General features: G+C 40.8%; 1 protein-coding gene across 4 annotated transcripts in view; it reads right to left on the bottom strand.

Moving 5' to 3' along the window:
• PCMTD1 (protein-L-isoaspartate (D-aspartate) O-methyltransferase domain containing 1) overlaps positions 1-25,502 on the bottom strand; it is an 85,577-nt gene that overhangs the window by 17,840 nt on the left and 42,235 nt on the right. For 3 of the 4 annotated variants that reach the window (XM_074944400.1, XM_074944397.1, XM_074944398.1), the window contains one exon: positions 19,771-19,873. Coding sequence is in view for 2 of the 4 variants with exons in the window: in XM_074944397.1 (XP_074800498.1) it covers positions 19,771-19,873 (103 nt within the window). In the remaining 2 variants the exon portion in view is untranslated. Of the gene's footprint in view, positions 1-9,627; positions 9,752-19,770; positions 19,874-25,502 lie in introns of those variants that run through there. The other variant, XM_074944399.1, reaches the window with a different exon arrangement.

Below are 25,502 nucleotides of genomic sequence, written 5' to 3'. Positions count from 1 at the left end.
TTCTTCTTGCCCTTCCTCTGTAGGATCTGGCAAGCATATTACCAGACACTCCCAGCAGCCTTCCATGCTTCCTCTGCTGGTAGCCTCTGTTGTTTCTTGATGCTTGTGGCACTTCTGGCCATTTTATCTTTCTGAAATAAATAGGAAAGGGAAGTATTTCCAAGAAAATGCAATGGCATGCACATGGGTAACACACAAAAAATCTTACTTTTTTTAAAAAAAATCTCTTTTAGAGAAGTGACATGAGGAGATTCCAGACACATTTTCAGAGTGTCTGCTGTAGTTAGTGAAGACAATCGTGGTTAGGGACACTTTGAAAAGTTTTAGCAGAGAAGATCCCTGTTCTCCTCCTTCAGAATCTAACTGCAGAGGAGACAAGAGGAGAGGGGGATAGCTTCCCACAATGCCCACATGAGCTAGAGGCTCCCTAAAGGCACAATATGAACATCAGTATTCCTACTGCTTACTTTTTGGGGTGTGGAAGAGCAGACAAGTTCTGTTTTACATTATGTCTCTGATTTATGGGCTGGGGTCATCACATGGTTGGATCAAGGAGGAATACCAGAAACTCTTCCTTCTTACTATGTTTGTGGCATTTTGCAACCTTTGTCTATGGCCCAGGGTTGCAGTCTTCATCCAAGTGAGCTGGTAAAGGCCTTTGAAGCAACATGCAGCCTTTGTGATATGCAGGGAAAGCCCCATTACTATAGCCAGGGATCGCCATCTGGTCCATGACCTGGCACTATATGACTAGAGACAGGCTACACAAGTTACATGGTAATATGAATAATAAAATAATCGCAGTGATCACTTCAGTAGTATAAAGGTGCTGTTGTGAATCCACTGCTGAACTATTGGAGGGATAAAGTCTAAAATAAAAAACTATAGCCATCAAAATTTCAGCCATACAGAAAACAGAAAAAATACCCTAACCCAGAATAGCCTCCTGAACTGACTTGCTCTTCCTGGAGTAGGAAAAACAAACAGGAGCTATGGAACTAAAGATAGAACGTGAAAGAATCTGAGTTGAAGGAAACAGAAACGCCCACTTCTCTATTGTGTGCCACCTCCTATTGGTATACTCATTTTCTGACTCCATAAGTAACTCAAGAATTTCTGAATACAAAGCTGACAGTATAATTCTATTTTACAAGATGTGTAAACCTCCTTGGGGCTATTTTTAAGTGATCAAATGCTCCCCAAAAATGTAATTCAGTTGCCCACAAGAGTTTTGATACAAACTTTTGATGTAGTATGAAACCAGCACTGAAACAGAGTTTCATGGAGACTTCAGCTGATATAACCTCTTTTGGAGAGAGATGAAAATTTCTTCTCTACTATGCTTCATATACCAGAAACTTTAAAGAGGCATTTAGAGCTTTGCTGGGTTTTTCTTTAATCAAATACCTTAGGGTACCTCTCCCTCAAAAGGCCAAAACATATCCAAAGTTCAAATCACTGTATTGTACCTCCACACCACTTCCAGCATAAGCGATTGACGATAAATGCAGCACCATTGCAGTATCATTTGGAAGAAAGAAACCTACAGCTTATTTGTAGCAGCCTCTTCGACCTGCACACCACACTGCTTGTTTTTCCCATAATTTCTGCAGAATACTACACAAAGATGACTATAATACAAATATTCTTCTGTAATATAATAAATGAATAAATGCTTTAAAAATGATCACTATGTCACATCTCTCCATTACACTTTAATACCACAAGAAAGCACATAAACTAGTTTGTTTTAATATGAAATTCAATTTAATCTGAGCTAAAATCCTTCAATTAGTCATACTGACACTACAAACAAGATGTCATCATTGATTAATTTCATTTCCAGTGTTTTTTTGGCCATCAAAATGGATTAGTCATTCAATTTCCTTTGCTCTCTAACGTTAAGCTTTTTATTTTTTTTGAACACCAAGAACTTTGCTGAAAAAAATTAAGTTATTGTCAGAATGTTGGCACTGACAAATACATAAGCTGCTTATCAAGACGAGACATATTTCACTTAGTCATTGCCTTAAATGAAACTAGAAAAGGATTTGGGTCTAACAAATGCCTAATGTGATTCACTTTTTGTTAACACCTAATGTGATTACCATTGTGGTTTGATATTTTTTTTAAAGGAGCATTTAGAAAAATCTCTCTGCATTATTTAAGATTTACTGTGCCAAGTAAATACTTAGATAACGCTGACCCAACGCTCTGCTAATATGGAGAATGTGCTTATAATTGTATCAGTTTATTCAATGGAATCAGATACTTTCATTATGAGTTTGGTAGGACCACCAAGAATATCAGAAATTAAAATTCTAGTTATCTATAACATAGCAACAGGAAGAATTCCTCGGTGTTTAAATAGACACCTGCCACAAACATACAGCACAGAATAATTTAACATTGCACTGATTTTTTCATATTGGGCCAATGATAGCCATACTACACTTGATTTTGTCACAGCTTATTTGTAATCATATGCTTTCCCTCTAAACTGTAACGATTACATTTCCATAGCTTGAATTTGAAGAAGCAGTCATGAAAAATTTGTTTTGTTAATTTATTCTCTCCCCATGAATCCAACAGAAACAGGATGTTCCCTTTCAGACAACTTCACTGGAAGTAAAAAAAACAAAAAACAAAAAACACCTGTCAATCAAGGATCTAGGGAGTTTAAGTTCATTTTTCACCTCCTGCCAAAGTAGTTTAATTAAACAAAGACTATGAAAATCCATATTCATGAAAAGTATGAGTTTCCATAAGAATCAATGAAATATTAGTACAAAAATAAAAATTAAACATTCGCCAATTTGGACCAAGGTGTTTACTTTGAAGAAAGAAAGAGGTTAATTTCTGTTTCACTTGTATCCATATCTATTATTATATTATGTGTCTGATATAACAAGCTGTCATAAATATAAAGGGAAGGGTAACCACCTTTCTGTATACAGAACTATAAAATCCCTCCTGGCCAGAGGCAAAACCCTTTCACCTGTAAAGGGTTAAGAAGCTAAGATAACCTCGCTGGCACCGACCAAAATGAGCAATGAGGAGACAAGGTACTTTCAAAGCTGGAGGGGGGTGGGGAGGAAACAAAGGGTCTGTCTGTCTGTGTGATGCTTTTCCCAGGAACAGATCAGGAATGCTCTTCATAACTCCTTAAGTTAGTAAGTAATCTAGCTAGAAATGCTTTAGATTTCCTTTTGTTTAATGGCTGGTAAAATAGCTGTGCTGAATGGAATGTATATTCCTGGTTTTGCGTCTTTTTGTAACTTAAGGTTTTGCCTAAAGAGATTCTCTATGTTTTGAATCGGATTATCTGTAAGGTATTTAGCATCCTGATTTTACAGAGGTGATTCTTTTACTTTTTCTTTAATTAAAATTCTCCTTTTAAGAACCTGATTGCTTTTTCATTGTTCTTAAGATTCAAGGGTTTGGGTCTGTGTTCACCTATGCAAATTGGTGAGGATTTTTATCAAGCCTTCCCAGGAAAGGGGGTGTAGGGCTTGCGGGGATATTTAGGGAGGACGAGTCTCCAAGTGGGCTTGTTCCCTGTTCTTTAACATGCTTGGTGGTGGCAGCATAGGGTTCAAGGACAAGGCAAAGTTTGTACTTGAGGAAGTTTTTAACCTAAGCTGGTAAGAATAAGCTTAGGGGGTCTTTCATGCAGGTCCCCACATCTGTACCCGAGACTTCAGAGTAGGGAAGGAACCTTGACACAAGCAGAGAGAGTGTGAAGGAATGTTTCTATTTATCAATATCATAGACTTAAACCCTCAATTAGAGGGTGATACAAACTGGCCTAGTAACTCACTGTATAGTCATTAGTCCACAGTGAGTGGACCCAATCACTGAGTCACGTGCTTCCAAGCCAACTGGGTCTGGAAAGATTTTATTCACTAGGTCTGGGGGTCTAGCGCACACAATCCCAGGCTCAGACTTTGTCTGATACCCTTTTCTGGGATGTGGGATGCCAATGTCCAGAAACCAGTGTCTGAATCCTCCTGAGCCCCACAAGTTGCTTCTCTGCCATCCCCCAGACTCGACCTAGGCTGTCGGCAATTAGGACCTACTTGTTTAACCCCATCAGACACAACATGACAGAAAAGTGAAGAACAAAGGCTTTAGCAGAAGAATTTAACCATATTTACTCTTAAACCAATCAAGAGTTACAGATCTCTGAAAACAAACCTGAAGTCCTAAAATGCACCCTCCCATAGTATGAGCTCACTCTTTCTGTGAGTCTGTAGTGCATCAACAGACTAAGCTGGGCAGAGTCCCTCCTTCCCTTTCTGTCCTGCAAGTCCTTATGTGTAGCAGTCAACCTTCCTGCACAGAGTAAAACCCTGATCTTACACAGGGCCTCTGTCTCTGTGCCACATGTGCAAACTATAAAGTGCTATAGCCACTGGTCATGCTTGTCCTCCTCAATCCCTTTCTGGGCGCTCTGTAGAACAACCATTATTCCATGAGGGGCGGGCCTGTAGATGAGAGTCAAAGTCAACAGCTGTCAGCGATGGCCTTTCAGTGAGATGTACAACACCTTTCCCAGGCATGGCAGCTGTCTGGAGCACAGCACAACAGCCTGCCCTTGGGCAAGTCCAAACAACTGTGGTCACAGTACACAAGTATTAAAACCTTCACAATTTGATACAGTAATATCCCACTCCATCACATAGAGAAGTAGCTGAATGATACTGGAGCAAGTTTGATTTAGACTGAGTACCATCCTTCCAAGAGATTCATCTGAAATGGCTTTCCAAATCAAGGATGGAACCTTGCAGTTCTAACTCACGAGTCATTCCATTGATTCATATCAATTTGTAATATTTTCCAAAATGATGACTACACAATTATCTTGCTTATTTCCTTTGTTAGTGTTATTATTTATTTTGGACTGGTCCAGAAAATCAAGATCATAGTCCCACTTTAGCACATACACAAAGACATGGCACTTGATTCTCATTTTCTTTTCATTGCCAGAGACTTTAATATAAATGAGAACCAGGCCCATGGTTTCTACCTCTGAGAATGTATAAAGTGAACAAGCAAAACGGTGGGGAGGAAAAAAGGACAGAATTTTTAATTATATATTTAAAAACAATCAATTACCTCCATCATCCACCAATGTTACTGGTCTAGTTTCTCAAATGTTGCAGTAGAAATGGATCTTGTACAACCAAAGTTAAAGCCATTGTTTGTGCACTGTACCTTCATAACTTCTAGACATGTTTTATCTTATCCATTTTATAACAGTTGATTAGGATGGGTGGAGGAAGACACACAGAATTATAGACTTACATAAGTGTTTAGCTCTCAAAAATTGCCCCAAAGCCTTTTCTGAAAATAAAGTTTTTAAAAAAATGTATCTTAAAATTCCAAATCTTCAAGGCTAACACGGGAGCTGTGCTGGGCATGGGCACTCAACAGTCACACAGAAGTTCCTGTTGTGTCCACTGCATGAGATACTTTGAAGGAGTGTTGATGATGGCCCAGTAACAGGCTATGACAGGGAGCCACAGTACTGCACATCTGATCTAAAGGGGCTATTTCAGCCTGTGGTGTTTGGGTGGCTCTGCAGTAGTCCCTGATCCTGACCCCTCAGTTGATGGGGGTAAAATTCAGCTCCCCACCTCTTCACTCTCCACCTGCATAGAGACCAAATACTGTAGCCGGAAGAAAAGAACGTCATCCTAAGAAAACACATATGCAAGTAGACTTCAAAAATTACAAACATGTTTTAAATACAATTATTTCCTCTTGCAGGAAACCTGTCACATCAGGGTTCTGTGTTTCACCCTCTACAGATGATATCATGAACACAAACAGCCCAGGGAGCTGCACAGCCTGTACTGCTTGAGATGTTCTTTATATCATTAACTTTAGCAGGGGAAGCACAAAAACTAAGAACTAAGGTCTCAATAAAAAAAGCCTTTCAGTGAATCTTCAAGATGTATTTATTTGCGGTATGTAAATCTAGACAAGCTAGTGGCTTGGGAACAAACAGATATGAAGGTGGTTGATTATTTCTGGACATGGCTAGCATTATTCCATTTTGTTCTAAATTCCCATCTGGGTCACTGCCGATGCTAGATTCCAATGAGGCTCTTATTTTAAAAAATCCTAATAAGGAGTATAACAATTTGGTATTTCAAAACACTTATTTGTTTTAAAAAGCATTGGAGATTTTATTGTCCTTTGCACATCCAGCTGTGCTATTACTTTACCCTTTCTATGTTAAGGCCAAGACAGGCCAATTTCTTGTAGCCTAAGAAAAGGAAATTAAGCTTTGGTATACACAAAATATTTTTAAAGCAAAATTATGAATCCAATATTGATAGTCCATAGAAACAGCTTTGGCTCTAGCATTCTTGTCTAATAAAAATATTGTTTAAGTATTGAAAAATAAAGAAGAAATTAAAAACTCACGTCTCTTAAAAGCATTTGACAATTGCCTATAGTACAAGATTTAGACAAGATAAAAATATTTCCTACACACCTCTAGGTCAGATTTACACCTTTTCAGAATCTTACAGTGTGAAAATATACAGATTCCAGAATTAATCCTCAGAATCTATATATCTGTTCAAAACAGACTCTTACACTTTGAATATGTTGATATAATCCCATAGATAGTCCTTGCTAGAGTATCAATTTTTTTCTTCTAGTATTTGGTTCCTTTTTCATACATTATTGTTTGTATCTTCGAACATCAGCATATAAAATTTATGGCTAAGTGATGAGGATCTCACAGGATGACTGCGAAGTCAAACTTATATGGAGGAGACTGGATATAGAAAAGCAACCTGGTTTGCAAGAGCCTCTCTTTTGGTAAGTAATAGTGAAGCAGTTCTGATCTCTTGGGTCCAAAAAGGATTATCCCTTCAACCATCTTACAGCCACAGTATTATAAGGATTTCCTCTTGATCATTTAGCAGTCTATAAGACAATTAAGAGAAACATGTACTAGAAATCTTGGATAGCTGAACATAGACAGCCCCTTCTGTTAAGAAAATAGAGTATTGTGTTTTGCATTAGTCTATTTTCAGTTCTCTGAAAGTTTATATTTGAGTGCTAAGTCTGTCAATTTAGCCAATTAATGTTCATGTTGCATATGTATTTGCATTGCCAAGATATTAAAGGTCATTGCTCAATAACAATTCCTGTGGCCTCTTGTGAGACAGGCTGAAATACTGCTTTCTGATATTATTAACATGTGGCTCATTGTTAATAACCTCTGACATTCCTGTGCAACTATTCTTACTCCTCAGTTCCAAGATGGTGACGTGCTTTTGAGTTTTCAAGAGACTATCAAATTAAAAAGGTACTTTTTATATATTGGCCAATCCAGGAAGGTGTTTCCATTGTTAATGCTGTTCCCAGAAGTGTTTTGGGAGAAATTTCTGACTATGTTTGCGAACAACAGTCAAAAACTAGCTGACTAGGTAAGGAACTGAAAAATTGTATCATTCAATATGGGACTATAGTGACAAATATAATTTTACAAGATACACATGTAAATTCTTGTTTCTATTACCTCATATGGTTAGAGGACAAAGGCAAAACGTTTAAGTCAATTTTCACATTTTCTTTATACTATACACACTTTATACCTCTATTTTTGAATAAAATAGCAATTTCTCCCCAAATCACTTCAGCTGGCCTTTCTCTAAGAGTTAAATGCTTTTGGGGGCATTTATAATTAATTCTTTTTCTATAACATTTGACATCTTGGTTACTATTAATTCTAGACTATTATTGATTTTATAAGCAAATATAGTCTTAAAAACTCCAGTGTGTCCCCTTTCCCATCAAATATGGTATTAATACTGCTATTTTGGGGAATACATATAAAACTGAAGACAATCTGAAGAGTGGACTGTAATACTAGTAAGACTGTGAAAGCAAGTGACCCTTAAAATCTAAAGTGACATGTAACACTATGCATCCACTACCACAATGGATGCCATAGGTTTAGCATTAGAGATGTAGCTAATGATGTTGCAGATAACATTTCTCGTTGATACTTCATCTTGTACATTTATTCAGCTTCAAACTAATGCAATAGTGCATTAAATACTCAATCACAAAACCCAAGCAGAGCTCAGAAACAACTTTGGAGTACAAGACTACATGAATAAAAACTGAGGTAATTAGTGTATTACATGATCTTTAGATACAAATTTTCAAAAGCTAATTTGTTGATGTTTTCATCCATTTCATTGAGAGAGATGAGCAAAAACACATTTCTCCCTATCTGATTATCTCTGGAGAACAAATACTTGTGATTCAAGCACTGGGTCTTGCAAATATTTATGTCTAGACTTGTCACCCCTTCAGATTCTGTTCCAGAATTTAGGACTCCTTCACAAGGTGTATCTAGACCTTGAAGATAAAATAGAAACAAAGATTTTGAAAGAATGATCTCAACCGATTCCACTGTGGGCTTTAAAGTTTTGAATAAAGGGAAGACTTCCCTTCTCCATTTCTTCTGCCACAATATTTTTTCGTGCCTCAAGTTTTCCCATCAGTAAATTTTGTAATGAAAAATTTGGAAAGCAGATAATCTTTCTATTGAAGTAGTGCATATTGTTTTATAGAGTGAAATCTCAATGTATACATCAACATAAATGTCCATTATAAAATATGAAGCTAGTGATATTTGCTGTTGACTTAATCGTTGATCATGTTTAGTCAATAACTTCCTTTAGGTCAGTTCATAATTCTACTCCTATCAAAATTTGTAGCAGCAAAAAAGAAGTTTTAATGAAACCAGTGTCCCTTTTTCTACTTTTGTCTAGGAGATCTTTCTACAATGCTTCTTCAACTAGAGGGGATTTCTTCAACTAGTATAAAATAGGTACTTGGGAAGATTCAGTTGCTGCATCTACTTTTGGTAAGGCTGGCTGCGATATCCACTTTTAGAGTCCTGCATTTTATAAGGCATCATGGTCATAAATATTCCTCCTTTGGAACATATCCAGATAATGAGTGATGAGGAATATAAACAAATGTTTGCCACACTCTTATAATGTCAGAGAATTCTAATAAATAATCTCTTTTTGTTGATCCTTGTTAGACTAGTAAAGCTCAATGACAGTTCACCCCCTCTGGAATAGCACAAGGTCCCAGAGCTTGGAACAGATTCATGGGTTACTTTTCTCTTTTTGGTTAAACATGTTTCATTTTCTTTTTGATTGCTTATACATTTTGTCTTTATAGTAGGATAATCATTCGATTATGCAGCTGGATGAAGACCATTTTCTTCTTTGATGACTCCTAGGGTTGCCAATTTTGGTTGGACATATTTCTGGAGGTTTCATTACAGGATATAATCTTTAATTCCTGGAGACTCCAGCAGAATCCTGGAGGGTTGGCAACCCTAATGACTCCTTGTGCATGACTATCATTTGAACTTCCTTTACCAATGGAGAAATTAGCCTTCACAATGTTCTAACTAAAATTAACTGAATTTTACTGGAGACCATGAAATGCTCCTGGGAGACTGACAATAGTAAGTTTCACTTTCCCAGTGCAGATACAACTTACTAAAAGACTTCAGGAGGAAGTCTTACCCATAACATTTGTCCCAGAAGTAGTACTAGAATCCTAGTCACTTACCATTGCAGTTGTTTCTTTAGAAGAGTAGCGATAATTTCTTTTGATCCTGAGAAGAGTGTTGATATTTCTTTCACGGCACTCACTTCAGCAGCTTACACACGTTTGGTTTTTGATAGGGTGTTAGGAGATGGGCGACCTAGCCCTGCCCTGTGGCTCTCCCTCCGAGATGGATATTCTAGGTCTAGAAGCCGACTGGGAGCAGAAAAGACAACATATTCCCCTTCAATAAACAGGTGAAGCGGGGCCTGACACTTTGCACATATGTGCTTTAGATAGAGCCTTCTTAAGGATTGAGGTTTTCCTTAGGTGGCATGCATCCTCGCTCAAATGTTAAATGTGGAAGCGATTCTTACCACATGTCAAACTGAGACCAAGATCATCCAATGCCTAAATAAGCTTTCTTTTACAACACATCTTTCCAAAGAGTAATCAGATTTAAGAGAGCACTTTCTATCTAGTTTGCTTCTAGAGGTAAAACTATCTTGTGAAACAGAATCAAGGCAGCACTTTACTTGTCTTAGATTATCAGATGACAACTCCATCTCCATATCCAGTCACAGGAAAATTAAACTTTTACAGATTAGTGGGATATGGATATAAATATAAATGATTACTGGAATGATTTGCATTTTTAAAGCAAGATTCTGAAGGGTTGTTTTTTGCAGGGGAATAGCTTCAGAAGGGCCAAATGATGGCAGCTGAACTCCCAGAAGGAGTCAATCACCCTAAGCATCGAAGAAAAGGGACATACTTCCCCCCGCCCCCTACCCTCAAATCCCTTTAAGGATGAATATGCTACTTTCATAGAGCTCCCAGACTCTGATCTAAACCTGTTCCACCTGCTAAGAGATTAACCTTTTTGTCTATGAATTTGCTCATCAGGAATTGGGAGAAAATGACAGGTTATGCTACACAACACAGGATTTCTGTATGTTTCATCTTTTATTTCTCCTATAAAAGAGGATGTATAGTATACACTTCAAATAACTTCATGTGTTTAAGTTGTAAGAACTCTGTGTTAAGCATCAGGCCTTAGCTGCATGATCCCCAAGCAAAATCCCCATATGCTAGGCTGGAAATATACAAAGCATCCAAGAAATTGTCCTATAGGTATCTATAGTTTGCTTGATGACTGGTAGCCAAAAATTTAAGCAGAAAGATCCAAGCCAAGCAACAAGGCATTTCACTGCACTTTTTGAAGATGCACTGGTGAACTTCTTGGTAGGGATTTTTATATTTTTATCCAAGACATGACCACAAAGATAAGCACAGAAATACTGAAACTTTTGCCACTTGGAAATGTAGTCTCCGCTCCCACCTGGTTTGTGCACAGAAATGCTCAACACAGAAAGATTATGGCTTATAAGTACAAGTGACTAGAACAGTCTGGAATAGTATTATTCAGCATGTTACCGAACCTTTGCTTAAAATGTGTATTTAAAATCTAGTTTGAAGCTCCGTAAGTAGCTAAAATAAGCTAACCCAATTTAAAAGATAATTTAGTTTCCTGGGAAGATACAGACAGTTAGGCCAAAGAATCCTAGTCATCCATTGAGTAAGTACAGGACAGGAAGTAGCAATTCAAACTTTCACACATTGCCCTGTCAGTGCACTCAAATATATTTCATTTCAGTTATACCACCAAACAAGCTGATGAAAATTATTTTCAGTCAATATAGACCCCTGCTGGGTTTAAGCCAGTGATCTAAGCAGAAAAACTCTGCATGCCTTTCATGAACACTTTTACCTGGAAGGCCTCTCATCCAAGTTTTGAGCAGATCAATCTCAATCAGCTGAGATCAGAAGTCACAGACCATAGTATCCGCAGGCTACGTCTCTCATTTATCAACTGAAGTGCCAGAGACCAAGATAACCAAGCACCAGGAACCAAAACCAGGCCTTGTGCACAATAGCGTGTTCCTACCAGGTCCGTTCTAAAAATTTTTTATATATTATAAACAAATTAGTAGGATCAGAAGAACAATTCCCTTAGAACACCACGTATCAGGTCTTCAAGATATTACCCATCCAAATACAGTATTAACTCGGAACAATCAGCTTTATTTTAAAAGAAAATAGCCAAAATTTGGGATATTCAAGAGAGGAAAAAATCATCCATTAGGCAGCCAACCCTTATTCCTTCATTTGTAACCTAGTGGTTACCAAATATATTTTTATCAGGAAGCACTTACACACTTAACAGAATTTTGTTTGTTGGTTTAGTTTTTTTAATAGCCATTGCTTGGTTGCTTATTGTTGCAAGAATGATGATTGAGTAACATACTGTGGAGTAAAAGATCCAATCTTGTTAGTGGGCATAAAAATGTTGTGTATGATACTTACATTAATCCCATGATCTAGTTACACAATGGAATACAGTCACTTGGAGCTAAAAGAATGAATTAACTATCACCTTAATGTAGAGCAACATTCAGAGCACCATACCTAAATAAGTCTGAGGCCTGGTCTACACTATGAGTTTAGGTCGAATTTAGCAGCGTTATCTCCATTTAACCCTGCACCTGTCCACACGACGAAGCCCTCCTCCCACCCCCCCCCTTTTTTTTTTTTTTTTTTTTATACTTCAAGGGCTCTTAAAATTGATTTCTTTACTCAACCCCCGACGAGAGGATTAGAGCTGAAATCGGCCTTGCCGGGTCAAATTTGGGTACTGTGGATACAATTCAACGGTATTGGACTCCAGGAGCTATCCCAGAGTGCTCAGTTGTGACCGCTCTGGACAGCGCTGTCAACTCAGATGCACTGGCTAGGTATACAGGAAAAGGCCCACGAACTTCTGAATTTCATTTCCTGTTTGGCCAGCGTGGCGAGCTCACCTGCACAGGTCACCATGCAGAACTCATCAACACAGGAGACTGTGCAGTCCCAGAATCACCGAAGAGCTCCAGCATGGACCCAACGGGAGATATGGGATCTGATCGCTGTATGGGGAGATGAATCCGTGCTGGCAGAACTCCATTCGAAAAGACGAAATACCAAAATATTTGAAAAAAAAAATCTCCAATGTCATGAAGGACAGAGGCTATAACAGGGACCCGCAGCAGTGCCGCGTGAAAATTAAGGAGCTCAGGCAAGCCTACCAAAAAAACAGAGAGGCAAATGGCCGCTCCAGTTCAGAGCCCCAGACATGCCGTTTCTATGAGCTGCATGCCATTCTAGGGGGTGCAGCCACCACTACCCCAACCCTGTGCTTTGACTCCGTCCAAGGAGTGGGAGGCAACACGGAAGCGGGTTTTGGGGGCGAGAAAGATGATGATGAGGATGATGTTGTAGATAGCTCACAGCAAGGAAGCGGAGAAACCGGTTTCCCCAACAGCCTGGATCTGTTTATCACCCTGGACCCAGTACCCCCCGAACCCACCCAAAGGCGGGCTCCCGGACCCTGAAGGCGGAGAAGGGACCTCTGGTGAGTGTACTTTTGTAAATATTATACCTGGTTTAAAAGCAAGTGTGTTTAATGATTAATTTGCCCTGGCATTCGCAGCCAGTACAGCTACTGGAAAAGTCAGTTAACATGTCTGGGGATGGAGCGGAAATCCTCCAGGGACTTCTCCATAAAGGTCTCCTGGATGTACTGCCAAAGCCTTTGCAAAAGGTTTCTGGGGAGGGCAGCCTTATTCTGTCCTCCATGGTAGGACACTTTACCATGCCAGGCCAGTAGCACATAGTCGGGAATCATTGCAGAACAAAGCACTGCAGCGTATGGTCCCGGTGTTTGCTGGCATTCAAACAACATCCGTTCTTTATCTCTCTGTGTTACCCTCAGGAGAGTGATATCATTCATGGTCACCGGGTTGAAATAGGGTGGTTTTAGTAAGCGGACATTCAGAGGAGCCCGTTCCTGCTGGGCTGTTTGCCTGTGGCTGAACAGAAATCTTCCCTGCTGTTAGCCACGTGGTGGGGGGAGGGGTGAAGCCATCATTCCAGAGAACTGGGTGTGTGTGTGGGGGGGGGCGAAGGGCAGTTGGGTTTCTGCTGCACGTGAACCCGGAAACCGCAGCCCCTCCTTTTAAATTGCCAACCCATTTTTAATGGGCAACCCAACGGCTACTTCATATGGGAAATGAGGGCGCTGCTGTTTGAAGCCATTCCCACATGTTATGAAGGTTAAAGAAGCCAAAAGACTGTGGCTTACCATGGCTGCCTGCAAGCCGAATTCTGCTGCCCGGCCCTGCATGAGGGATCTCTCACACCAAACCAGCATACCCTTAATAAGAGGCAAAATGCGACCTTGTAATGAAAGCACATGTGCTATGTAATGTTAACAGCAAGGTTTACTGTGAAAGAGTGTACCCATTGTTCTATAAAATGTGTCTTTTTAACTAACACTCTCCCTTTTTTCCCCCTCCACCAGCTGCATATGTTTCTCCTTCCCAGAGGCCAGCGAAGATTAGAAGGAGAAAAAAATGCACTCGTGATGAAATGTTCTCTGACCTCATGCTGTCCTCCCACACTGACAGACCACAGCAAAATACGTGGAGGCAGACAATCTCAGAGTGCAGGAAAACACAACATGATCTCGAGGAGAGGTGGCAGGCTGAAGATGGTAGGTGGCGTCAGCTTGCTGAATGAAGGCAGGAGTCAATGCTCAGGCTGCTGGAGGATCAAACTCATATGCTCCAGCGTATGGTTGAGCTGCAGGAAAGGCAGCAGGAGCACAGATTGCTGCTACAGCCCCTGTGTAACCAACCGCCCTCCTCCCAAAGTTCCATAGCCTCCTCACCCAGACGCCCAAGAACGCGGTGGGGAGGCCTCCAACCACCCAGCCACTCCACCCCAGAGGATTGCCCAAGCAACAGAAGGCTGGCATTCAGTAAGCTGTAAACTTTTAAAGTGCTGTGTGGCCTTGTCCTTCCCTCCCCCACCACCCCTCCCGGGCTACCTTGGCAGTTATCCCCCTATTTGTGTGATGAATAAATAAAGAATGCATGAATGTGAAGCAACAATGACTTTATTGCCTCTGCAAGCAGTGATCGAAGGGGGGAGGGGAGAGTGCTTAGCTTACAGGAAAGTAGAGTGAAACCGGGGCGGGAAGGGAGAGGGGTTCCATCAAGGAGAAACAAACAGAACTTTCACACCGTAGCCTGGCCATTCCTGAAACTGGTTTTCAAAGCTTCTCTTATGCGCACCGCGACCTCCTGTACTCCTCTAACTGCCCTGGTGTCTGGCTGCGTGTAATCAGCGGCCAGGCAATTTGCCTCAACCTCCCATCCTGCCATGAACATCTCTCCCTTACTCTCACAGATATTGTGGAGCGCACAGCAAGCAGTAATAACAATGGGAATATTGGTTTCGCTGAGGTCTAACCGAGTCAGTAAACTGCGCCAGCATGCTTTTAAATGCCCAAATGCACATTTTACCACCATTCTGCACTTGCTCAGCCTATAGTTGAACAGCTCCTGACTACTGTCCAGGCTGCCTGTGTACGGCTTCATGAGCCATGGCATTAAGGGGTAGGCTGGGTCCCCAAAGATAACTATAGGCATTTCAACATCCCCAACGGTTATTTTCTGGTCTGGAAAGTAAGTCCCTTCCTGCAGCTGTTGAAACAGACCAGAGTTCCTGAAGATGCAAGCGTCATGTACCTTTCCTGGCCATCCCACGTTGATGTTGGCGAAACGTCCCTTGTGATCCACCAGTGCTTGCAGCACCATTGAAAAGTACCACTTTCAGTTTATGTACTCGCTGCCCTGCTGGTCCAGTCTCAAGATAGGGATATGCATTCCATCTATAGCCCCACCACAGTTAGGGAATCCCATTGCAGCAAGGCCATCTAGTATGTCCTGCACATCTCCCAGAGTCACTACCTTTGATAGCAGCAGCTCAATGATTGCGTTGGCTACTTGCATCATAGCAGCCCCCACAGTAGATTTGCCCACTCCAAATTGATTCTCAACTGACCGGTAGCTGTCGGGCATTGCAAGCTTCCACAGGGCTATCACCACTCGCTTCTCAACTGTGAGGGCTGCTCTCATCTTGGTATTCTTGTGCTTCAGGGCAGGGGAAAGCAAGTCACAAAGTTCCATGAAAGTGCCCTTATGCATGCGAAAGTTTCGCAGCCACTGGGAAGCATCCCAGACCTGCAACACTATGCGGTCCCATCACTCTGTGCTTGTTTCCCGGGCCCAGAATCGGTGTTCCACGCCATGAACCTTCCCAATTGACACCATGATGTGCACGTTGCAGGGGCCCATACTTCGTGAGAAGTCTGTGTCCGTGTCCTCATCACTCTCGTCACCACGCTGCAGTCGCCTCCTCCTCACCTGGTTTCGCTTTTCTTGCAGGTAATGGTTCTCCATATCCTGCTGGATAATACGCACGATGTTTATAGTGCTCATAATCGCAGGGTGATCTGAGCAGGCTCCATGTTCCCAGTGCTATGGCGTCTGCGCTGAAAAAAAGGTGTGAAACGATTGTCTGCCATTGCTCTGATGGGGGGAGGGACTACTGACAATATGGCTTACAGGGTTGGGCTTACAGGGAATTAAAATCAACAAAGAGGGTGGCTTTGCATCAAGGAGAAACAGAATGGCCCCCTCAAGGATAGAACTCAAAACCCTAGGTTTAACAGGCTGTTGATTTCACAGAGGGAGGGAGGAAGGGGGGAGAAAATGAATACAAAACAAATCTGGTCTATTTCTCGTTTTGATCCACTTCATCTGTCTTTATACATTTTGCTGGCAGCAGACGGTGCAGTACTACTGCTGGCCATTGTCATCTCCTGGGTGCTCGGCAGAAGATGGTGCAGTAGGACTGAATCACCATGAGACGAAACTTAAAAGGGAAATGACCTGGCTGAGTCACTCCCATATTTGCCCAGGTGCCCCTGACTGACCTCACCGAGGTTGGCTAAAAGAGGACCCTGGAGTACGGTGACGATGGCTACCAGTCGTACTGCACCGTCTGCTGCCACAAGGCAATGAGCTGCTGCTGTGTAGCAATGCAGTACCGCATCTGCCAGCACCCAGGAGACATATGGTGAGGGTGAGCTGAGCGGGCTCCATGCTTGCCATGGTATGGCGTCTGCACGGGTATCCCAGGAAAAAAGGTGTGAAACGATTGTCTGCCGTTGCTTTCACAGAGGGAGGGAGGGAAGGGGGTGCCTGACGATATGTACCCAGAACCACCCGTGACAATGTTTTTGCCCCATCAGGCACTGGGATTTCTACCCAGAATTCAAATGGGCGGCAGAGACTGCAGGAACTCTGGGATAGATACCCACAGTGCAACGCTCCGGAAGTCAACGGTTGCCTCGGTACTGTGGACGCACTCTGCTGACTAAATGCACTTAGAGCATTTGTGTGGGGACACACACAATCGACTGTATAAAAACGCTTTCTACAAAACTGACTTCTATAAATTCGACCTGATTTCGTAGTGTAGACATAGCCTTTGTGAAGCAAAGGGAAAAAAGCCTTTACTATTCCAATTCATTGTAAGACTTCCATATCTCAAAACAACTGTCTTTCAAATAAGGTATAGACATTCATTTACATTCAAGAATAGGAACATGCCAAGTTCAATGTTTATAACTAAGTTTTTAACAAAGTGAAACAAAGGGACTGAAAATAACAAGTAAAACCCATTGTTTTTAACCTTTATCTAGCTCAAAAATGGCCATATTTTTATTAAGTTGTGATTTGCATCCTTCTTTCTCCTCTTTTCCTGCCTTCCATCCTCCCTTCCTCCCAAGCCCAATAGAGAGTTTTTTGAATAAGTTATGAAAGACTGAAAACTGGGTGATTTAATAAGAAACAGCATCTAAATCTTAAGTACAAGATCACTAATGTAATGTTAGAGTAGAGAAAATCATTAGTTACTATGTGCTAACACAGTTTTCTGTACAGATGTGTCATGGATTAATTGCTCCATATTACTTAAAACACACAATTCTTCTGGCTATAATCTTTTTTAATTCCTGCCAGTTTAATGTAGGGTGCACCAAGCCTCCAATTATATCAGGAGGTGTCTAGAACTGAAATGAAGACGACAGTAATGAAACACACCCATCTTTTAAAATATAGTATCATTTATTCTATCGTGGAAACAAAGGAAATTAAATATACAAAAAACCCTATCAAAATAACATTAAAGATCAGATTTAAAAATTAATAAAAGCAAGCTAGCAAATTCAGCAGTAAAGCTAACCACACCATCTATAGGACTTACCTTGCTGTGTTTATCTAAACAAACAAGAATGGCTTTCTGTCTCCGTAGCGGTGTAGGAATGTTTGGTCAGACCAGCAGAGGGATAGTCAACATCTGGAAGTTCCAGGGGAGGAAGATGGGAGAGCACGTACCCAGACCTGCCAGGGCCTAGTTACTCCTCAACCTGTGAGAATCTTCTTGGGGACGGGGTGGGGCTTTTCTGCCTCCCATTGACTGGACACAGGGGTATATTACTCCTGGGGGAATTTTGCGTCACTGCGCGTGCACAGAACTCATGGCCCCTGCAGAGTTCTTTGCCTCCCTGCAGAGGAATGATTTCTGACGGGGAAACAAAGGGAAGCTGCAAGAGAGGTCACGTGTCCCTCCCCAGCAGTCCAGGCAGGTCAGTTTGGGATGCCCAGAGAAGCCAGTAGAGACTTGAATCACCACCGGGACAGTGGGGCTGGGCAATCATGCTTGTGAGAGAAAGAGACTGAGACTGTCCTTCTCACTCACTACTGTGGCATGCTTAGTGTGAAGGGGCAGGTTTTGGGGATGTTTCTGAGCAGGCAGGTGTCAGGCAGGCTCTGTCCCCTCAGACAGAGCAAAATGTAGCAGCCTGCTTGCTTAGTGAATTGTTCCTATTGTTCTTAGTGAATTCCCCCAGGAGTATAAAATAGGGGTAAATGTTTTAAGGCTCCTTTACATGGCCACAGTGGTATAAAAATCAGTATGGCCTTATAAATGCTTATGGTGCTTTAGTGATTAGAACTTGTCTAAATTTTTGTAATGAAAAAATTTCCCATCAAAATGTGCTCCATGAATTGTTTGCTACTGACCTTTCTGGAGATGGTTAGCAGCCAATATAAATTGTGAGTTTGAGTCCCCAGCCCTCCCTTGCTCTTAAGTTATATATGATGTAACACTGAGCATATGGCTACATATATTTTTGACTAATAATTAGAAGTAAAGGGTCAATTACTATTTGACAGAGGGAGTTTGGGGATTTCCTTCAATGCTCCCCACTCCCATTCTCCATCCACTGTACTGTAGTTTAAATAAATTACCAAAATAATTGAAACCAGAATGATTATAGTGCATTATCGTAACAAATAAAATATGGAGAATTTTAAAATATTGTGTGCAGAATTTAATTTTTGGTGCAGAATTCCCCCAGGAATAGTATATAAGGGAGCTGGCTTTCATGCCTCCCTCCCCCACAATGTAAAGCCTTCCTAGACATCAGGGGACCTTTTGCCTATAAGGGGAGATGACATACCGAGGTCCCCTCTTGGTACCCTCTGAGAGGGAAAAGTGAGAGGATTCAAGAGTGAGGTAAATCCTAGAGGTAAGTCTGAAGAGTGTCTTTCCCGAGTCACTGGTTATGTGGTGGGAGCCCTGTAATCCCGCACTGGACCCAATTACATACCTGGTACGTGAGAAACGGATGGTGTATAATGCCACTCCCCATTGTTAAATTAACAACGTTGAAGCCAGCTGCTTAAATCCATCCCTGTGTCTCTTTCATTCATCTGCGTGCTCTAATCAACACTGCTAGGTTACATGCTGTTCATATTTAATAATATCTAGGCACAGTGGCGCCTCAGACTGTTAATGTTAATCTGAGTTGTTATACTTATAAATTTATTCCAGATCTGCACACAAAAGAAGCTGCATAAGAATACAGCATAATAAAGTGTGTGTGTTTATGGCAAGGCAGAAGGATAGATTTTGCCAAATAAACTCAAACTAAGATGCCCCTACTTTTTTTTTTTTTTAAAACATACTATATTTTTAAACTTCTACTTACCTCACTTTAAATATTTCTGACAAACTTTAAATATGATTTCCAATCATGAACATTAGCAAGACGTTAAAATTTGCAAAATGTCATTTCTTTCTTAATATTGTACCTCAGTAAAAAAATCCAAACATTTCTGGTTGCAAAATGAACAGGACAAGTAAGATACTTACTTATCAAAGCTATCACTATTTTTTATGAAGCTCTCCAATTTTTCCTTGGCATATTCTACCACATCTGAATGAAGCTCTATTCCATGATTTACTCCAAAAGGGCCTGTAATTAAAAAAAGTGGTTTTTATAAGTATAGTACTGTTTTATGCACTGGTATAACACCTTTCATGTAATGGTATCACAGTGCTTTTATTAACATTTGATTAAGCCCTCCAATACCCCTACAAAAAGGGATATTTTTATACTTTTTACCAATGGGTAAACTAAGGCACACAATTATGTAGTGAGGCAGTGAAAAAGCCAGGAGTAGAACCCAGGAGTTCTGGTTCCCTACTTCCTGTTATAACATGCCCACACTACTGCAAAGAAAGCACAAGTACATTTTTCCTATTAGCCTTCATGAGAGAAAGTGGAGTCAGTAAGTCTGATCTTTTCTTAGCCTTTTAATTAGACTTTAGTGTGGCACAAATTTTTAAAGACAGTCAGGAGCTTGAATGAAGTCTCGATGTTGATGGTTATAATGTGTTTGTTTGTAGGAGGATTAAAATTTGGTAAATTTAAAGCATATTATATTGAAGTGGAATCGTCTCAACGAATGATGGCACAGAGATTCAGCATAGTATGCCCATATCTATACCCATAATTATACACATTTCTCAATTACGCCGTTTCCTGAATCCTGATGGGGTATTAGCCTTCAGCCAACTGTACCACAGAAATTTACTAGAGTGCTATACAAATATTGATCTGCAACAGTACAATGTTTGTGCAGATCTCTATTCAGATTGATCCCACTGACATGTCCACCACATTCAGTTCTAACTCAACTCCTTACTCTTTCAACTCATTTAGTAGTCATATGTTTTCAACAAACAGCTTGAAAATGAATTTCAGTATGTGGTAAAATACTCTTCTGAGGTAGGGAGGTGCAAGGAGAGACATTAAGATGAGAGTTAGGGGGTAAAGAGGTGGCCATGTTTGTTGTGGGCAGAGAGAGGCAGGAATTCTATATATACTAAGCAACCCACAGAACAGAGTTTTTAGTAGCCATGCAGAGAGGAGAAAAAGCACATTTCAACCAAACGGCAACTAGAGGTTGCAATTTATTAATTCAGGTTTCGGAGTAGCAGCCGTGTTAGTCTGTATTTGCAAAAAGAAAAGGAGTACTTTGTTAGTCTCTAAGGTGCCACAAGTACTCCTTTTCTATTAATTCAGTAATCACTATGCCCCAAGTCTTTACTTTTAGAATGTATTTAGCCCAACACTTAATTATCTAATACAAGAAGCATCCTCAAATTATTATTTCAGTAACAAATTATTCATCCAGGGAAATTCATAAGGATTTTTTCTGCAGAACAGCAGTATTGTGAGCAATTAAAGAAAAAATAGAGAAGTATTTCTGATGTTTAAGTACCCTCGACAAAAATAAATAGCAGATTTGCAGCAAAGCCTGTCTTTTATGGAAAAAAAAACATTAATACATTCCATTTGGTAAGAGTCACCTAATGGTGCAACACCACCACAATATGCTAAACCATGAGGCTGGAAAACATTTGTAATTCTTAGCGTGAAATTAGAACATCTTGTACACCATGCAACAAAGCGGATTCAAAAGAGGTGGTTGTTACGTGCATTGCTCATAAAGCTTTCCTGCTGGCTGACTTATAGGAGGCAGAGTGCTCCACAGGGGAGATACACCTGCTTTCACAGTATTGAAAGGTGTCCTGTTGGTACACATACATTCTTTATTAACTTAGCTCATTGCTTCTCATTGCACTGTCAGTATAAGCATTCCTTTTCTGTCTCTTGCATTACTAGTAAAGCTGACTGTAAAACATGAAATCCCTTCCTGTGAAAATTTTCATTGTTTTTAAAAACAAATTTCACTTGAACCAGGACAAAATGCAAGTATGTGTGAAAGGATTTCAAAAAATATTCCATTTTAGGACACCCCGCCCCCCAAAAAAGTATTTCAGCTTCTTGTAAGAAAACTGCCTTCCAGCTCCATTGCCTGGGAGGCAGAGAGGCCAGCCACTCCACCAGCCGTCACTCCCCAATCCTGGCTCCTGCTCAGCCCTTCCAGCAGGATGGTTTGGGCCAGCAGAAAGTAAAATTGACAAACACCTTCCAGACAGGCAGCTGGCATTCTGCTTTTCCCAATGGAAAAATGAGAATTCTTCTGCAAAACTGAAATTTTCCCATAAAAAGAGGGTATTCTTCATCAGAATATCATTCTGACAAAAAAGTTTCTGACTAGTAATTAGAAGTAGCTAGCAAGCATTCTTACAAAAAATGAACAGGCGGCAGTGTTTTCAAAACAGAATATATTTTAGAAAATCTTTCCTGGGAATCAGCAGCAAGTTTTCAAATATAATTTACTATAAATGAATTCATATTCCCCTAAGCCAGTGTTTCCCAAACTTGTTCTGCTGCTTGTGCAGGGAAAGCCCCTGCTGGGCCGGGCCGGTTTGTTTACCTGCCGCATCCGCAGGTTCGGCCGATCACAGCTCCCAGTGGCCGCGGTTTGCTGCTCCAGGCCAATGGGAGCTCTTGGAAGCAGTGCGGGCCGAGGGACGTACTGGCCGCCGCTTCCCGCAGCCACTATTGGCCTGGAGCAGTGAACCGCAGCCAGTGGGAGCCGCAATCGGCCGAACCTGCGGACGCAGCAGGTAAACAAACCGGCCCGGCCTGCGAGGGGCTTTCCCGGCACAAGCGGCGGAACAAGTTTGGGAACCACTGCCCTAACCTAACTTCCTAAATTATTTTCATGTGTCCAGCATTTTTGGTGCATTCTTAGCTATTTTCAATTACAGTTACCACCATCTGTTCCAAAATTCATGCAAATTTCCAAACTTAGATTAATTTTTACCACTTTTCAAGACAATCACGAAGAATATCAAACATTTTTTGAGTTTTGTGTCTGTCAGGGTTATGAGGAACATTTGTGTGTAATACTAGAACTTTTCATGATCAACATGCTACAAGGCAACAATTAGTTTCTGCAGCAACATGAGTATGCAAAATATGGAGTGTAATGATACATACACTTCAGTATTGCTATGTGCTATATTGAACAAAACAGGAGGTGGTGACACTATTCTCATTAGCTTTTCCAATTTGAGGATATGACTGTATATGCTATTCCAGAATGGTTTTACCAATTCATAAAAACTGATACTACCCTAACTTTTGTGCTACTTCCCGGAGTAACAGTAATTTCCTTCGTGATATGATTATACTAACCTCATCAATTATGTATCACCATTATCAAGACTTGGAAAAGTGTTTGCAGTTCTAATATCTTGTAATATTCAAATTACAGAAATCAAAGGATTTGTCTGCACTGATCATTAAAATTATGTAATCTACACTTTCTATATGTATTATCTTCCCTCTGTTTATATTCAACTTAATCTCTGACTACCATAGCAAGTTATATAGACCACTTTGTATTTTAAAAATTCCTCATTTTCAAGTCACCTGCAAATTAATTTAGCGTCACATTAACATTCACAAAATCATCAAATGGTATACACTACTACTCCCACCCTCTACTGAACCATCAGATACCCAGCCATTGATAAACAATCTTTGGCTTCCTAACACTAACCTGATACAGTACAAATTGAAATACAATAGGCTCCATTCTGAGAAGGTGTAAAAAGGTTCCATTTTCCACAAAGGGGATGCCTTTATTGAAACCAGTAAAATAAACCTTCATTTTCAAAAATATTTTGTTCAAATATTGCTACAAATCTGACTAATCAGGCTGAGTTAAGAACCGCAGAGCAGGTTGTGCCTGCTGATTCACACACTTAGAAGGCCCTCTGTTGCAGGTCTCACCCTTCATGTGAAAAGGTGGGGGGAAATCAGTCACTTTCACTACTTAGTTCTCTTCATTCCCTTTCTGGAAACTTGCACAGGTCGTTCTTCAGAGTCAGAACTGTGCTGGGTGAGGAGAGGACAGGCCAGGCAGTACACATCCACCCCTGACCCCACAGAGATTAGTTATATAAGGGAAATACAACCTCATATAGAGAGGCAAGTGCAGAGGACCAAAAAAACCATAAATAAATATCAAGACGAAGGGCTTTATTTCATCATCTTCACTCTTGATATGATCTGGAGAAATATTTATGCTCCTGCGCACAGGGCTAATACCAAACAAAAGAGGAAGTAGTCTCTAATCATACTATATGTATATTTATACTTTAACAGCTACTGGGGAAGAACCTCATACAAAATTGCCTACATTTATGATCTCCATAGAGATAAAACGCCCCATGCTTATAAATAGAGAGCTAGCACAAGAGGTACAGTATGTTACATGAAAAAAGTGAAATACTGTAATTCTTTTAACAGCATGTATTGGAATTTTGAGTTTATATCTATGAATGAATATTTCACCAGAAGAATTACTGCTTATTGTATTGGGTAAGTTTCAGAGTAACAGCCATGTTAGTCTGTATTCGCAAAAAGGAAAGGAGTACTTGTGGCACCTTAGAGACTAACCAATTTATTTGAGCATGAGCTTTCGTGAGCTACAGCTCACTTCATCGGATGCATAATGTGGAAACTGCAGAAGACATTATATACACAGAGACCATGAAACAATACCTCCTCCCACCCCATTCTCCTGTTGGTAATAGCTTATCTAAAGTGATCATCAAGGTGAGCCATTTCCAGCACAAATCCAGGTTCTCTCACCCTCCGCCCCCCCCCCCCCCCAACTCACTCTCCTGCTGGTAACAGCCCATCCAAAATGACCACTCTCTTTACAATGTGCATGATAATCAAGGTGGGCCATTTCCAGCACAAATCCAGGTTCTCTCACCCTCCACCCCCCCCGACACAAACTCACTCTCCTGCTGGTAATAGCTCATCCAAAGTGACCACTCTCCCTACAATGTGCATGATAACCTGGATTTGTGCTGGAAATGGCCCACCTTGATTTTCTCACCCCCCCCCCACAAACTCACAGCAGGAGAGTGAGTTTGTGTGTGGGGTTTTTGGAGGGGGGTGGGGGGGGTGAGAAAACCTGGATTTGTGCTGGAAATGGCCCACCTTGATTTTCTCACCCCCCCCCCACAAACTCACAGCAGGAGAGTGAGTTTGTGTGTGGGGTTTTTGGAGGGGGGTGGGGGGGGTGAGAAAACCTGGATTTGTGCTGGAAATGGCCCACCTTGATTATCATGCACATTGTAAAGAGAGTGGTCACTTTGGATGGGCTATTACCAGCAGGAGAGTGAGTTTGTGTGTGGGGGGGCGGAGGGTGAGAAAACCTGGATTTGTGCTGGAAATGGCCCAACTTGATGATCACTTTAGATAAGCTATTACCAGCAGGAGAGTGGGGTGGGAGGAGGTATTGTTTCATGGTCTCTGTGTATATAATGTCTTCTGCAGTTTCCACAGTATGCATCCGATGAAGTGAGCTGTAGCTCACGAAAGCTCATGCTCAAATAAATTGGTTAGTCTCTAAGGTGCCACAAGTACTCCTTTTTTTTTTTGTATTGGGTAAGGAAATGAATTTCAGTTTCCACAAGAGGGAGCACCGAATCAGCTCTTTGACTTTTGTTTAAATTAAATTGGAAGGAATCCTACACCTCTTGAAAGTGAATTGACAGATTAATTCTGTTACACATTCTCCTTCCATTCAGAATAGTATCTGCTTCCCTTAATGGTTTTCTGCTCTCCATTATCTTTATTTGTAAAAATTAGTAACCCAAGACTT

This window comes from Natator depressus, chromosome 2 (genome assembly GCF_965152275.1).
Source record: "Natator depressus isolate rNatDep1 chromosome 2, rNatDep2.hap1, whole genome shotgun sequence".
NCBI lineage: Eukaryota > Metazoa > Chordata > Testudines > Cheloniidae > Natator > Natator depressus.
The sequence above is the reverse complement of the archived record's forward strand: the minus strand, read 5'-3'. Positions and strand labels throughout refer to the sequence as shown.